The sequence below is a fragment of the Perognathus longimembris genome, chromosome 13 (genome assembly GCF_023159225.1).
Source record: "Perognathus longimembris pacificus isolate PPM17 chromosome 13, ASM2315922v1, whole genome shotgun sequence".
NCBI classification, from domain to species: domain Eukaryota; kingdom Metazoa; phylum Chordata; class Mammalia; order Rodentia; family Heteromyidae; genus Perognathus; species Perognathus longimembris.
Window position 1 is genome coordinate 14210706 of NC_063173.1, and position 14165 is coordinate 14224870.

At 36.9% G+C, this 14165-nt stretch overlaps 1 protein-coding gene across 1 annotated transcript; it reads right to left on the reverse strand.

The window, feature by feature from the left end:
• Positions 1-7412: 7412 nt before the first annotated feature.
• LOC125361739 (olfactory receptor 52N2-like) lies at positions 7413-8363 on the reverse strand. The gene has a single exon (XM_048360318.1). It carries the CDS (start codon positions 8361-8363, stop codon positions 7413-7415), a length of 951 nt encoding a protein of 316 aa, XP_048216275.1.
• Between the last annotated feature and the right edge of the window lie 5802 nt (positions 8364-14165).

Here is a 14165-nt window from a genome sequence, read left to right on the forward strand (position 1 = left end):
TTTGTCATAAACTGCCTTGATTATATTCAGGAATGTTCCCTGGAATCCCAGTTTTTCCAGGGCTTTTAGCATAAATGGGTGCTGGATTTTATCGAACGCTTTTTCCGCATCCAGCGATAAAACCATGTGGTTCTTTACCTTGCTCCGGTTGATGTGGTGGATTACATTAATTGACTTGCGTATATTAAACCAGCTTTGCATCCCTGGGATGAATCCAGTTTGATCGTGGTGTATGATTTTTTGTAAGGAAATGGAAGGACTTGGAAAAAGTTATACTAAGTGAAGTGAGCCAGACCCAAAGAAACATGGACTCTATGGCCTCCCTTATTGGGAATAATTAGTACAGGTTTAGGCAAGCCATAGCAGAGCATCACAAAGCCCAATAGCTATACCCTTAGAAACACATAAGATGATGCTAATTGAAATGAACTCCATGTTATGGAAACAAGTGATATATCACAGTTGTAACTACTTTCAACGTCCTATGTGTATGTGTAGTTTCTATTATTGATAATGTTTTGTATCACCTTCCTATGTTTGTACCTACACTATCTCTGTAATCTTATCTGAGTATATTGGAAACCGTGTTTACTGGTATTGGAAGTAGGAAATTCAAAGGGAATACCAAATTCGAGAGACACAGGGTAAAAAAAGAGAAATAACTACAAAAGCAATACTTGCAAAACTGTTTGGTGTAAGTGAACTGAACACCTGGGGGGGGGAGGGAAAGGGGGAGAGGGAGGGGGGCATGAGGGACAAGGCAACAAACAGTACAAGAAATGTATCCAATGCCCAACGTATGATACTGTAACCTCTCTGTACGTCAGTTTGATAATAAAAATTTGAGAAAAAAAAAAAGAAAAGAAAATGAATAGGGAGGTAGCCAGGCACCAGTGGCTCACACATATAATCCTAGCTACTCATGAGGCTGAGATCTGAGGATTGAGGTTCAAAGTCATCCCAGGCAGTGAGACTCTTATCTCCAATTAATCACCAGAAAACCAGAAGTGGGACTATGGCTAAAGTGGTAGAGCACTAGCCTTGAGCTGAAGAGCCCAGGGACAGCACCAAAGCCCAGAGTTCAAGGCCCATGATGGACCAAAAAAAAAAAAAAAAAGAACAGGGAGGTAGGGATGAATATAATACAGTCCCAGGTCTCAGGCGTACATGCTGGCAAGGAAAACATGCAGTGGGACATACATGAAAGAAAAAGAGAGTGGTAATTTCTAAATGGATGCAATACATAAGTAGGTTTGTAGAAAAGAATTAGAGAAAATATTCCATAAATTTGGATTTAGTTAGTCCTTTAAATCCTGTTTATTAATTTCTAGTGACTAGGCTTTGCTAGGCTAGAAACTCTCTAAATGTTCATCTGTGCATAGTTTTCAAATGTAGCAAAGAAAACTTATGACAGGTATCTACCTTGCCAATTAAACATCCTAGTGACAAAACAAAAGTGTATAGCATTGCTTCTTGTACATACAAACCCTTTAATAAACTGTGCTATTTTATGAACTACTAGCTTCAAATCTGCTTCTTTGGGAACATTTTAGTCTTCATTTTTATTACTATCCTCTGTATGTCTAGCTCTAAATCACTTATGGAGACATTAAATGATTTCTAAAAATCTATATTGGATTCTTGGTCTAGTAGAGGATATAAAATAAAATGGGATGACTAATATAAAATGATAATAATGTAATTACACAGCAAAGGTAAATACAAATGTCATGAAATCTGAGAAAGTTTGTAAATGCCTTTCAGATTTAATGAGTAAAGATTTTAGGGGGATAGTAGATTATGAGGTGAATCTTTTATGTGAGAATTCAGAAGAATCCCATAGGAATTGTTTGGGGAAATTTAATTATATGCAAACCTTAGATATAAAAACGGAGAATATCACATCTGCACATACAAATGTCTTAGAGAGGAGAAACAAAAAGCTCATCAGGAAGGGCCTTGTCTGTGACTTCCTGCATGCCTGGTGCTGCTGTCTACCTGTGAGAAATACCAAGCCCGTCACCAGAACTTTTAATCCTTACGATGCTTTTCTCCATTGGTCACGATCTTAGACTCCTCAGATCTATACCAAAGCATTGGCTTCAATTCTGTCTTGCTCATCCCTTCACTTTGTCCTTACTTCTCTTTTACATTACAATTACTTTCTTCAAAGTAATTATTGTTTCCACCAAAAAGTGGATTCAAGAGTACAAGAAAAAATATTTTACAAAAAAGTCACTAACATGTATAGACATGCAGCACCCATGCATGCACCCACAGATGCACAAACACCCCAAACTCCAAACAGCAAAAGTCATCTTGGACAAAAAGGAAAAATCAAAAGTTATTACACTATCTGTCTTCAAAGAATACCACCAAACATCATAATATTGGCCTAAAAACAAGCATATGGACCAATGAATGCCACAGGCAGTCTAGCAGTAAACATAACCAACTGGTGTTTCACAAAAGTGCTACAAATATACTATGAAGATAAAAATCTTTACAAAAGAAATGCTTCTAGGTAAATTGTATAGCCACAGGCAGAAGAAGAAAACTAAACCTTCAATCTCTTACCATTGGCATAAATCAACATCAAATGGATTAGAAGCCTTAATATGAGACATGGAATTGTCAAACTACTAGAAGAAAACGTGAAAAATAATTCAGGACATTGGAGTTGGCAAGTAATTCTTTGGATAAGACCCCCAAAGCAGAGGAAATTAAAAGTCAAAAATAGAGAAATGGATTACATCAAACTAAAAAGCTCCTCAACACAAAGGAACACAATAGAGTTCAGGATCTGACCAGAGAAGAAGGGAAAATGTTTGCACACTATGCATCTGGCAAGTGCCTGGTGTTCAGAATATAAAAGGAACTTTAAAAGTGGAATCGAAAGGAAAAAAGACCAAATAACTCACTTAAAATGACCATAAATCTTAATGTGCATTTCTCCAAAGAAAATATACAAATGTTCAAATGTTTGTGGAAAAATAAATATTCAATATCACTCATCAGCAGGACAATGCAAATTAAACCCACAATGAGACATCACTTCATCCCAGTAAGAATGGCTTTTAGTAAAAATGACCAAAGTGCCGACAAGAGCATGGAGACAAGGAACCCTTAACATTGTAGGAAATGATCAGAACTATTAATATAGCAGTAATGAAAAACAGTATGGACGGTTCTCAAAGAGTTAAAAATTGTACTATGCTAGGGTGTAGCAATCCCACTAGAGGATGAGTACCAAAGGGAAATGAAATTAGTATGCTAGAGAGACATCTTCATTCCTATGTGTGTTGCCTCACTGCTTACAAAAGCCTAGAAATGTGTCAATCAACTGATGGATAATTTTTTAAATGGAATATAACTCACTTGTAAAAGGAAATGAAATCCTAGCGTGTGCAGCTACATGGAGAAAACGAAAAATTATTATTATTATTATTATTATTATTATTATTGTTATTATTATTTTGCCAGTCCTGGGGCTTGGACTCAGGGCCTGAGCACTGTCCCTGGCTTCTTTTTGCTCAAGGCTAGCACTCTGCCACTTGCGCCACAGCGCCACTTCTGGCCATTTTCTGTATATGTGGTGCTGGGGAATTGAACCCAGGGCTTCATGAATAAGAGGCCAGCACTCTTGACACTAGGTCATATCCCCAGCCCTAAAAATTATCTTAAGTGAAAACAATGCTAGATACATGGAGTCAACCACCACAAGATCTCACCCCTTTTGAAGTATGATCTCAGAGAACTTGATAGTGAATGGTGATCACCAGAGACTAGGCCTAATGGAGAATAGTTAGAATAATAATTAAAGTTGACCATTAGATGATAAATTATACTAACATAGAACTAAGATGTTCTGGTGTGCTATTGCAGATAGCAATATAGATAACAATTAATTACTGGATGCTTAAAATGCCAGAAGAATATCTTTTAAAAGTCGCCACCATAAAAATGACAAATGTGTTTAAACTGATTCAAATATTGTTCAGTGTATCAGACACTGTATCAAAACATTATATGGTACCCTATGATACAATTTGGATGTTCTTACCTATCAGTGAAAGAAAAACAAGTTAAAAGAAGAGCCTGATAGAAGTGGATCAAAAGGAAAACTCTTTAATTGTGTCAGTACAGTGGGAGGTGCTGGCTTGAATTTAAGCTTTGGAAATGAAATCACCATCATGAAAAACAAGAAAGCTGTGTACCCCAAATAAATCACCCCACAGGTAGACACTGTATTTTCTACAAATAATAATGACTCAAAAGAAATCAGGCAAAAAAAACTCAGAGCAACAACCAATAAGCTTTCTAATTAACTCAAATGACTTTGACTCTATTTTAAGGGAAGATGCATGACATTCTAAGCTCCAATTTACAGCCTCCAAAATAATTAATCCATGCTGTGCAATCGTTTTATTCATCAGGTTTCCTCCTAATTTGTTGGGAAATAACTTTAGGGTTTTCTTGTTAAAGAAACAACAACAACTTTCATCTATAGTCTTTTCCATTTCAAAACATTATAAATTTGTCATTCAGTTATATTAAGAGACAGGATTCAGAGAAATCATGAACTAAGATTCCAGTCATGTTTGTATAAGTTTCTGTAAAACACAAATTACAGCATCAATAGAGGCTCATGGAGGAAGCAGATTCATGGTGACTCACTAAGCCAAGTGTGTGCTACATATGAACTTAATTGTTAGTTTATGTTCTTTATCTCTGCACACCACAAATGTGGACACTGTGAAATGGTGGGTCAGATGTTTCTACACTATGTGTGGATTTTCCATTTCCCTCTTCTTCCTTTCCTTGGGATATTAATGTCTCTTATAGTATCAGAAATGTGGTTTCACTGTATTAAAATCTAGGTTTCAGTTGTTTTAAATCAGATACTTGGGTTCCTGATCTAATCAACATATGTGAGGTTGATGTAGAAATATTGGGCCATTTTGATCAAGTTCACTTGATCTCTAATTAGCGAGGACACAAGATAGAATTTCAAATGAAGCATTTCCCCCTGATCTCTCTCTCTCCTCTTCTCTATGCTTCCCTCTAATTCCTTGACTATATTTCTCTGTGACTATGGAATAGAACTTTCTTCTAATACCACCTACCTTATATTATTATTTTTTATTTGTCTAGATTCTGGTCTGATGGCTCAAATGCAATTGTGAATCAGTGTTTAAGTGTTCAGAGTCATGCTCATTTTCAAGTTTATAATGGAGAAAATAGCAACATCCACTGGAGGTTCTTGCTCACATACTTCAAGTACATTTGTTAATTGTGCTTTATCTCAGTATTGGCCTTATAACTTGATATTTACCATATTACTGTTGTTGTCTGCCATTTTCTACCTCATAGCATAGCTCACCTTGCATTAAAGTTTCATAAGTTTTTAATGTGTGTGCTAATACTGTGACTTAAACTTAGGGCCCTGGCATTGTCACCTAACTTTTTATGCTCAAGGTTAATACAACTTGAGCCACAGCTCTACTTCTGGGTTTTGTGGTGGTTAATTAGAGATAGAAGTCTCATGGACTTTCCTGCCCAGGCTGTCTTTGAACTGCGATTCTCTTGAGCAGCTAGGATTACAGGCATGAGCCACCAACATCTGGACTAAAGTTCAATTTTTTTTTTATTTTTTTTTGCCAGTCCTGGGGCTTGGACTCAGGGCCTGAGCTTTGTCCCTGGCTTCTTTTTGCTTAAGGTTAGCACTCTACTACTTGAGCCACAGTGCCACTTCCAGCTTTTTCTGTTTCTGTGGTGCTGAGGAATCAAACCCAGGGCTTCATGCATGCTAGGCAAGCACTCACCACTAAGCCACATTCCCAGCCCAAGTTTAATCTTAATCTAGACTACTCTTTGTTTAGTTACTGTGATGAAACTGATATTTCTCACTCCAGAAGTTCAAGTGATTATATAAACCTCATAATTTTGAAATGAAATTTTCATAAGATTGCATAAATGAAGCATTAGTATAGTGTCTGATAAAATATGTTTGAGTATATAGAAAATAGAACAAAGTAATAGTAAGAGTAATTTAATAGTTCAAACATAGAAAAATAAATGAAAGTATTTTCATTAATTTGTTCTTGTTTATGTGTACACTACATGATAAAAGTAAGAACATAAGTCTAAGCAATCATAACTGTTAATAAGCTTATAATTTATTTTATGTACACTTTCTAATGCAGGTAATATTTTTAAACCCCAGATTTTGTTTCCAAACGAAAATTATTTCACAAAATACATGGTGTTATTAATATAGTTAACAAATATCTGGCCATTTGTTACATGATATTAAAATACATCCTTTATGTAGCAAAAAGAATATCATTTTCATCAATATAACTACTCTCTTTATTCATATATATATATATATATATATATATATCCATTTCCTAAAAACAGTTTATATATTTTCTGGAATATAAGACACCAGGGGGCCTCCTCCTATTCTCCCTCACTGATCATTAGTATTGCTATCTGCTATGTGTGAAAGCTTCTTTAACCTGTCACTCTCATTTCTTCTAAGTATTTCCAGAAATGCAAATGATAAACACTTTCCCTTGTTTCTGGTGACCCTGCTGTTTCTCCCTCTAATTGAAAGTCAGGAAAAACATGCCTCCAGGACTCATATGCTTGCCAAAGGATAGGGATTTTCTGTAAGCTTTCTTCTAACTACTGGAAAATTCTCTCCTCTGGCAGCTCTCAAGTAGGATCCATTCTACATTCTATATTCTTGACAGTAACTCCAAGAAGAACTTCCCAGCTTTTCATGATCTTCAGTAGCCATGCTTACTCCAGCTTCATACACAAATACGCCAGTGCATTGGTAAGAAGCCAAATGATTACCTAGGCAGTATTATGACAGCAATAACAAGCAGACAAGCATTCCTCCCCACAAAGTGACACAAGTTTCACCAAAGTGTGGAATGGAGATGAAGACAGGACTTTTGGAATTCAGGACAGACACACTGGGGGAGTGTGGTCCATTACCTGTAGCATTAGTGCATTGCCCCTGTGCTTTCCCAGTGTACTACCATCTGGGTAAGCTCTCTGATACTCTTGACTCTTTCCTATACGTTCTCTACTGTGCACAGACATTAACTCATGCATAGCATGGGTCTACTTGGGGGGTGGATATCCTGACCTCTCCATTTTGGATGTTGGTTCCAGGAAGTCTACCTAAAGATTAGTTATATGAAAAGTATAGTTGCTTCCTACAAGGTTTTTACCACCAAAATTAGTGTGTTTGGATTTAACATGATGTGATTGGACTAATGAATATTCACCAAGACTCTCCTGGGCTCATTACTTGAGTTTCACATTTCCTCCTTGCCTCAATCACTTTCCTGAACATTTGCTACAAAATTCTGTATCATGGATTTATTTCATACTCAAACTGTCTTCCTGCCTGAAAACAATTTGATCACTCCTTCCTGGATCTGCTTGGTCTTCACCCCATAGATAATTGGATTCAAGGTGGGGGGCAGCAACAGGTAGAGGTTGGCTATCAGAATATGGACGTGGTGAGGTATGGTGTGTTCTCCAAAGCGATGAGTGAAGAAGTTAAAGAAAGCTGGAACATAGGTGATGACAATAGCACAGATGTGTGAGGTGCAGGTGCTGAAGGCTTTGTGGCGAGCATCTGCAGATGAGAGATTCAGAACCGCCCGGATAATCATGGTGTAAGACATGAAGATACAGAACATATCAAATCCCCCAATCAATACAGCAACTATGAGACCATAGATGGCATTGATCTTGACGTTACCGCAGGATAATTTGGCCACAGACATATGGTCACAATAGGTATGGTGGATGAGGTTTCCCCTACAGTAGGGGAGACGCTTGATCAGGAAAGTAAATGGCATCATGATCAATACATTTCGAATGAAGGTAGCCAAGCCAACCTTGGTAATTACAGCGTTGGTCAGAATAGTGGAATAACGCAGAGGGTAGCAGATGGCCACATAGCGGTCCAGGGCCATGAGCATGAGCACCCCCGACTCCATGCCTGTCAGCATGTGGATAAAAAACATCTGGACAAGGCAGGCGTTAAAGTTGATCTCCTTGAGATTGAACCAAAAGATGCACAGCATGCTGGGAACAAATGTAGTGCACCCTGAAATATCTGTGAAGGAGAGCATGGCTAAGAAGTAGTACATGGGCCGGTGGAGGGCCTCCTCATGGCCGATGAGATAGATGAGCCCACAGTTCCCTGTGATGGCAGTGATGTACATGCAGCAGAAAGGCAGGGAGACCCAGACGTGTGCAGCTTCCAGCCCCGGGATTCCATTGAGGATGAAGTATCCTGGTGTCAGGCTGGAGCCATTTGCCTCAGACATGGTGATCAGCCACAAAAGGGGCTTCTCTCTGCCTCAGTAAAACATCCTGTAAAATAAAAAGGATGACAGTATTTTCTTCCAGTAACAAAAGATGAAGATTGTTTTGCACAATGTGTGTGTGTGTGTGTGTGTGTGTGTGTGCAGTATATAGTATATAAGAATTTTTTCTGAGACTGACTTTTTTTTAACCTTCCTGTTTGTAAGATAGTTACTAAATCAAAAGTCTACGTGGCCAAGCCCTGGCCTGATGCGGCTCTATGCTGTAATTCTGTTTATGCATACCATCTTCCATTCCAGAACATTCACTACTGCTTGCTCTTAACCCCCAAACCGATTTCCAAATTACAGAGTCTTGAAGGAATGGACTTCTCATAGAATTTAAGTCCAAGAAATCCTTCTAGATCTGTCCATTGGGTTGTAGTCCATTAAATTATGTAAGTACCTGAACATTGGGTGAACCACTTATGGAGTCTAGCTTGGTTGTTTGTGTCAACTTAGTGAATCTAGACCCTCCAAATTAAAATAATAAAAGTCAGGAACGCGCATGCATATTTGCACATACCCAGGCAAAGATTAACTAATATGCTTTCAAGGAATAGTCCTGTACATTCTATATTATATCTCTACCTGTGGCTGTTAAAAATGATGAATTTTTGTAGTACGTTTATTTAGCTAATGATATTGTTACTCTTAAATCAGTTTTTTTTATACTTTATGTTTATTTTATCTCAGTGTATCTGGGCCAAGATATATAAAAGTGGTATGTAACATTTACACATTTATGCTTGCTTCATCATGCTATTGCCATATATATATATATGTATATATATATATGTGATAACAGTTTTGCTCTCAACTTTTGATGAATTATTTGATCCCCAGATAGCTTTACAATTTTTTGCAAATATTATAATTTTTAGCATACTATAATAATATTCAGTAGGAGGAAATCTTTGTCAATTTATGAATTCATGATGTGGGAACAGTTAGCTTTCCATCTGTCTTGTCTATTTTAAGATGAAGATCTTCTAAAAGAAAAACCTTCCTAATTATAATCTAGTATTTTTATTTGTAAGGAAATTCTTCTTCCCCATATATTTTGCTTAAAAAACCTTTCTTTGGCCATTGCTCGATTTATATGATTAATTTGAATTAACAATTTCCACTGATGTGTGTATGTTGTGGCCATTTCACAAAATAATCATGATATAAAATTTTAATCTCCCTACAGAAGAATTTTTGTTCAATTTTCATTGCTTCTCTTTCTTAGTCACTATTATTTACTTAGAGTTAAGTTGTTGAGCTTAGAGTTCTTGCAATTACTATGTTCATTCAGTGGTGAGCTTTACAAATGTTCATATAAAAGTAAGTAACCTCCAAAAAATTAAGCTGACAAAGTATAATCTTCATGAAAATAGGAAGGTATTTAAATTGCCTATTTCTAAGGAATTTTCCTCAATTAAAGAGGTTTCAACAGTGAATCAAATAAATAATAGAAAATTTTTTACCATAACCTGGAATATACTGATCAAAATATGTAGTACTATTCTAATTATTTTAATATTATCATGAATTTTCATTATATAATACATGTAAGTAAATTACATCCAGCCCACTTTTCCCACCTTTTGCAGACTCCCATCTCACAGCTAAAACCAACATCCTTCTACTAGCTTACAGAGTCCTTCATAATTAGGTAGATTTAAATCACTGAACTGTTCCTTCACCTTCCTTTCTATCAGGTCATCCATATCTGCTAGAGGTTTCCAAATCTCAACAAATACATGCCTGGAAGACATTTCCCCTGCTCATGTTCACTGCCAAATCCATCATTACTTAGATGTGACACTGGAACAAGCTTTCAACAATCTCAGGTCTCTGCTCAGTACCAGCACCAAAGTACAGCTTTCCCACCTCCCCACTTAAGATTGCAACTTCAGGACTCCCACACAGCGTGGTATAACATCTTCCATCCCGGCTCTCCCATGCTCCCCAGCACCGAGTGCTGCACGCTGCCCCTCAGTAGACAGAAGTAGACCGCCCAGGGGTTGGTCTACTTGGTTCACTGCCATATTCAGCACAGCAAAAGAATTGTATCGTGAATGAACCAGTCAGTTCCAAACCTTCTTTTTGGCTGTTTGTTTTTACTGCTTGAATAAAAATATCTTAAACAATTAGTGCTACAGCAAATATTGAAAAATAAGCATACATCTCAAGGAAGGCAAAGAGCTACAACCACCATTTTTAAAACAAATGGAAATGCAGCCATTGTTGATTAGGAAGCATATATAATTGATTCTTATAATTGTCTGCCATGTTATTTAACATACTCTAAATGAACATAATATAGCAAAAGTGAGGATGAAGGAGATTTGGTTTCAAGTAATGTTGCCCCTTCCTGAAGTTCAAATTCTCTAGGAAGAATATGATATCACAGTCCTAGCATGCATTCCACCATAGGGAAAACGGCACACGGAGGATGTGACTACCAGTAAGTGGACTATGTGATTCCCCAGAATTCCTTGTTCCTTCTGCATTTTAATTAGTAGAAATGCTTACTATTTGCTAAGGAAGACCCCGCCATCTTCTGATCTTGTAGAGAATCAGCTTGCCTTCCCCATTAGCTCTTTGGCCCTCATCACACCAGCATCATGGTGTCTCTTTCCTCCAGTGTCTAAACGGCATTGGATTCCCCCCCCCCCCTTCCTTCCATTCCTCAAAGCTAGTCACAAATTCATTCAGGTTCACATATGTTGGAATGAGGTGATTCAGAATCCTCCCTATTCACCCACCCTCTGACTGAAATCCCTTCCTTTTAGTAGCAAGCTTTCCCCTGAATGACTCAAACTCACCTTGCTGCCACATGTTTTTTTCACTCACATTCATGACTCATATTACTATGAGACAGACTCCACTTAAGGGGGAGCCTACATAATCCACCTAATAGATTCTCTTGGGATTTTCCAAACAAGTGAACAAAATTTGTTTGGAGCTATACAAGTAGAAATCCCATAGGTGTCAGACACAGAAGAGACAAATTTAACTTTGTGGAGATTAGATCTATATTTAGAATGCATTTAAACATAGGGGAGGAAAGTCCTAAATTTGCACAACTTTTCCCTAATGTGCCATGTGAACATCTTCTGGTACCTATTAACTGTCAATATGAAGTTATAGCTGACTCCTGAGCTTTTCCAATTCCTGTTTACAACTGTTTTATTCCCGGGGCAGAAGCTGAAGTTAAATTTTCCCCAAAGTGCTCAAAATTCTTTAAGAAACATGATAATTATACAAACATCATGACCACCCTATAACATAATCCCGAGGATTTGTAGAAGTACAAGCTGCCCACAAGAAACAGTATGGTATCATTCAATGTTGTGGTACGTCTTTCATTTATACAGATTGCTACAATGGTCAGAAAACCTTTACCCAGGAGCCAGCTGCTTTACAAAAAGCACTATCACAAACAAAACCTTCTTCATGCCTCCTATCTCCCCAGTGTTTAGAGGGCCTCAATTATTAAAAGTATTGTACCCTACAACTTCATCACAGATTAACTGTGATAAATGGAAAAATAATAGCAATTTTTCCCCATAAGGTTTTCAGAATCCTAATATCTATAACATTGACTAAGCTAATATGTAAATAAATAACAGATCAGCAATGGAAGACAGTGTTCTAAATTCTAGGAACTGCTGGAAAGCCAAGTCAGAAACTCTGAATGAATGACGTAATACTTGTCATTCATGCTTTTTTTCACATTATATTTTTACCGAAAGAAAAGTAAGATGTATATGCATCTGCTTACAAATATATTGTAATGTATGCATGGAAAGTAAGAAGGCAGAGTGAAATGTGAAAACAATGGCTGGTTACTCCTATACAATATATAATATGTGCATCTGCCTGGAGAGAATGACAATCTGTATCAAGATATCTAATAAATCCTTGATTACTCTTATGGATGGACTCTAAGTCCATAAGGTGAGAAACGTGTGCATTACGTCTGCTAAAAGGAAATTAAAAGGGCGGCACATCATCATCCTCGTAGGGGAGGGCTGAGGTAGGAGGATTGCAAGTATGAGGCCCGGTTGAGCTATGTAGTGACAGCCTGTTTCAAACAGAAATGGACAGTAAAAGATTTTATACAATGCTGATGACGGCTTTAGGTTTGGGTAAAATGGATGTGAGAGAACTTAGGAACTTGTGCTTATGGTCCAAGATTTGAAAAGGTCTCTAAATCTGCCTTGACCTAAACATCACTTGACTACCTTCTCCTGAGAGGTGCAGTTTATCAAAAAACTTTCTCAAGATTTTGTTAACCAAAGGCCTCCTGGCAAACATAGGATTCTTAGGCCATGGCTGGTGAGAATGATGTTGGGGTTCTATGGTTGTTAGCATGTGACAGAAGGTAAAGGTCAGTATACAGCACTAATAAATAAATGTTTAGCAGATGATTCATTTTAATCCTCGATTCCATTTGAAGTCCAGATACATTATTTTTTTTTAAATGTGTTGCTATATATAGCCTTAAATTTGTGTGTGTTTTTCTGGCAGTGATGGGTTTTTGAACTCTTGGCCTTGCACTTACTTAGCTTGCTTATTTGACTGCTACTCTACCATTTGAGCCATACCTCCAGACACTTTTGCTGGTTATTTTGGATGTAGATTTTCATGCACATTCTGCCTAGGTTGTCTTCAAACCTCAATGTTTTAGATCAGTCTCCTGAACCACCAGCTCAGTGGCATAAGCCATCAGCTTCTAGCATGCCAAATAGTTTTAATCTCTGTGTTATAATGGAAGCATTTAATCTCAAGATAATAGTCCAAGTATTAAATAAGATAATTCACCTAAATACTGTATGGTCATACACACTTTCTTTTATGCTATTAAAATGAAGAACATTGGTAGGTGTTTAACTATTTCACACATTTCTAAGATTATTACTCATTGGTTACAAGATATCTATCTTCTTAACACATTGCTAAGCTCAATTAATATAGATATTTTTGGATTTTCATATCTGTATTATGAATGACATGTTGGACTATAAATTTTCTTTCTTATAATATCTTCGTGAACTTTTGACATTAAAGTTCTATAGACTTTTTAAACAAGTTTAGTGAACAACTAGCTAAAAAAAAATAAAAAAAGCCCAATAAATACTTCAGAATTGCTTCATCTTTCTCTGTATTGTGAGTGAGTGTGTGTGTGTGTGTGTGTGTGTGTGTGTGTGTGTGTGTGTGTGTTTGAGTGCATTATTGGAAATCAAGCCCAGGGATTCATGATTCTAGTCAAGTACTCTATCACAGAGCTCTTTCTGTATTCTTTGGCAGAATTTAATTCTTGTTTAAATATCTGGAAAAAATTCACCATTAATATTATTTAGTCTCTTTTGTTGCCAGTCTTAAGGCTTGAACTTAGCACCTAGGTGCTGTTCTTGAGCTTTCATAGCTCAAGGGTAGTTCTCTACCACTTGAGCTGCAGCTCCACTTCCATTTTAGTAGTTAATTGGAAAACTGAGTCTTAAAGACTTTCTTTCCCCAGGTGGCTTCAAACCATAATCCTAAAGTCTCAGCTTCCTGAGTAGCTAGGATTACAGGTAAAAGGCATATCCACTCAAAATATTTAAATGGAAAGAAGTAATTATATATTCTTTTTGCACAATAGATTTATGCCTCTTAGAGTTTTTCTATGTTCACTTTCTGTATATCTGTATATACATACACACCTACATGTGTGTATTTATATATGTATATATATAGAGAGAGATTTTGCTTCTTTTTCATTATTGTCTA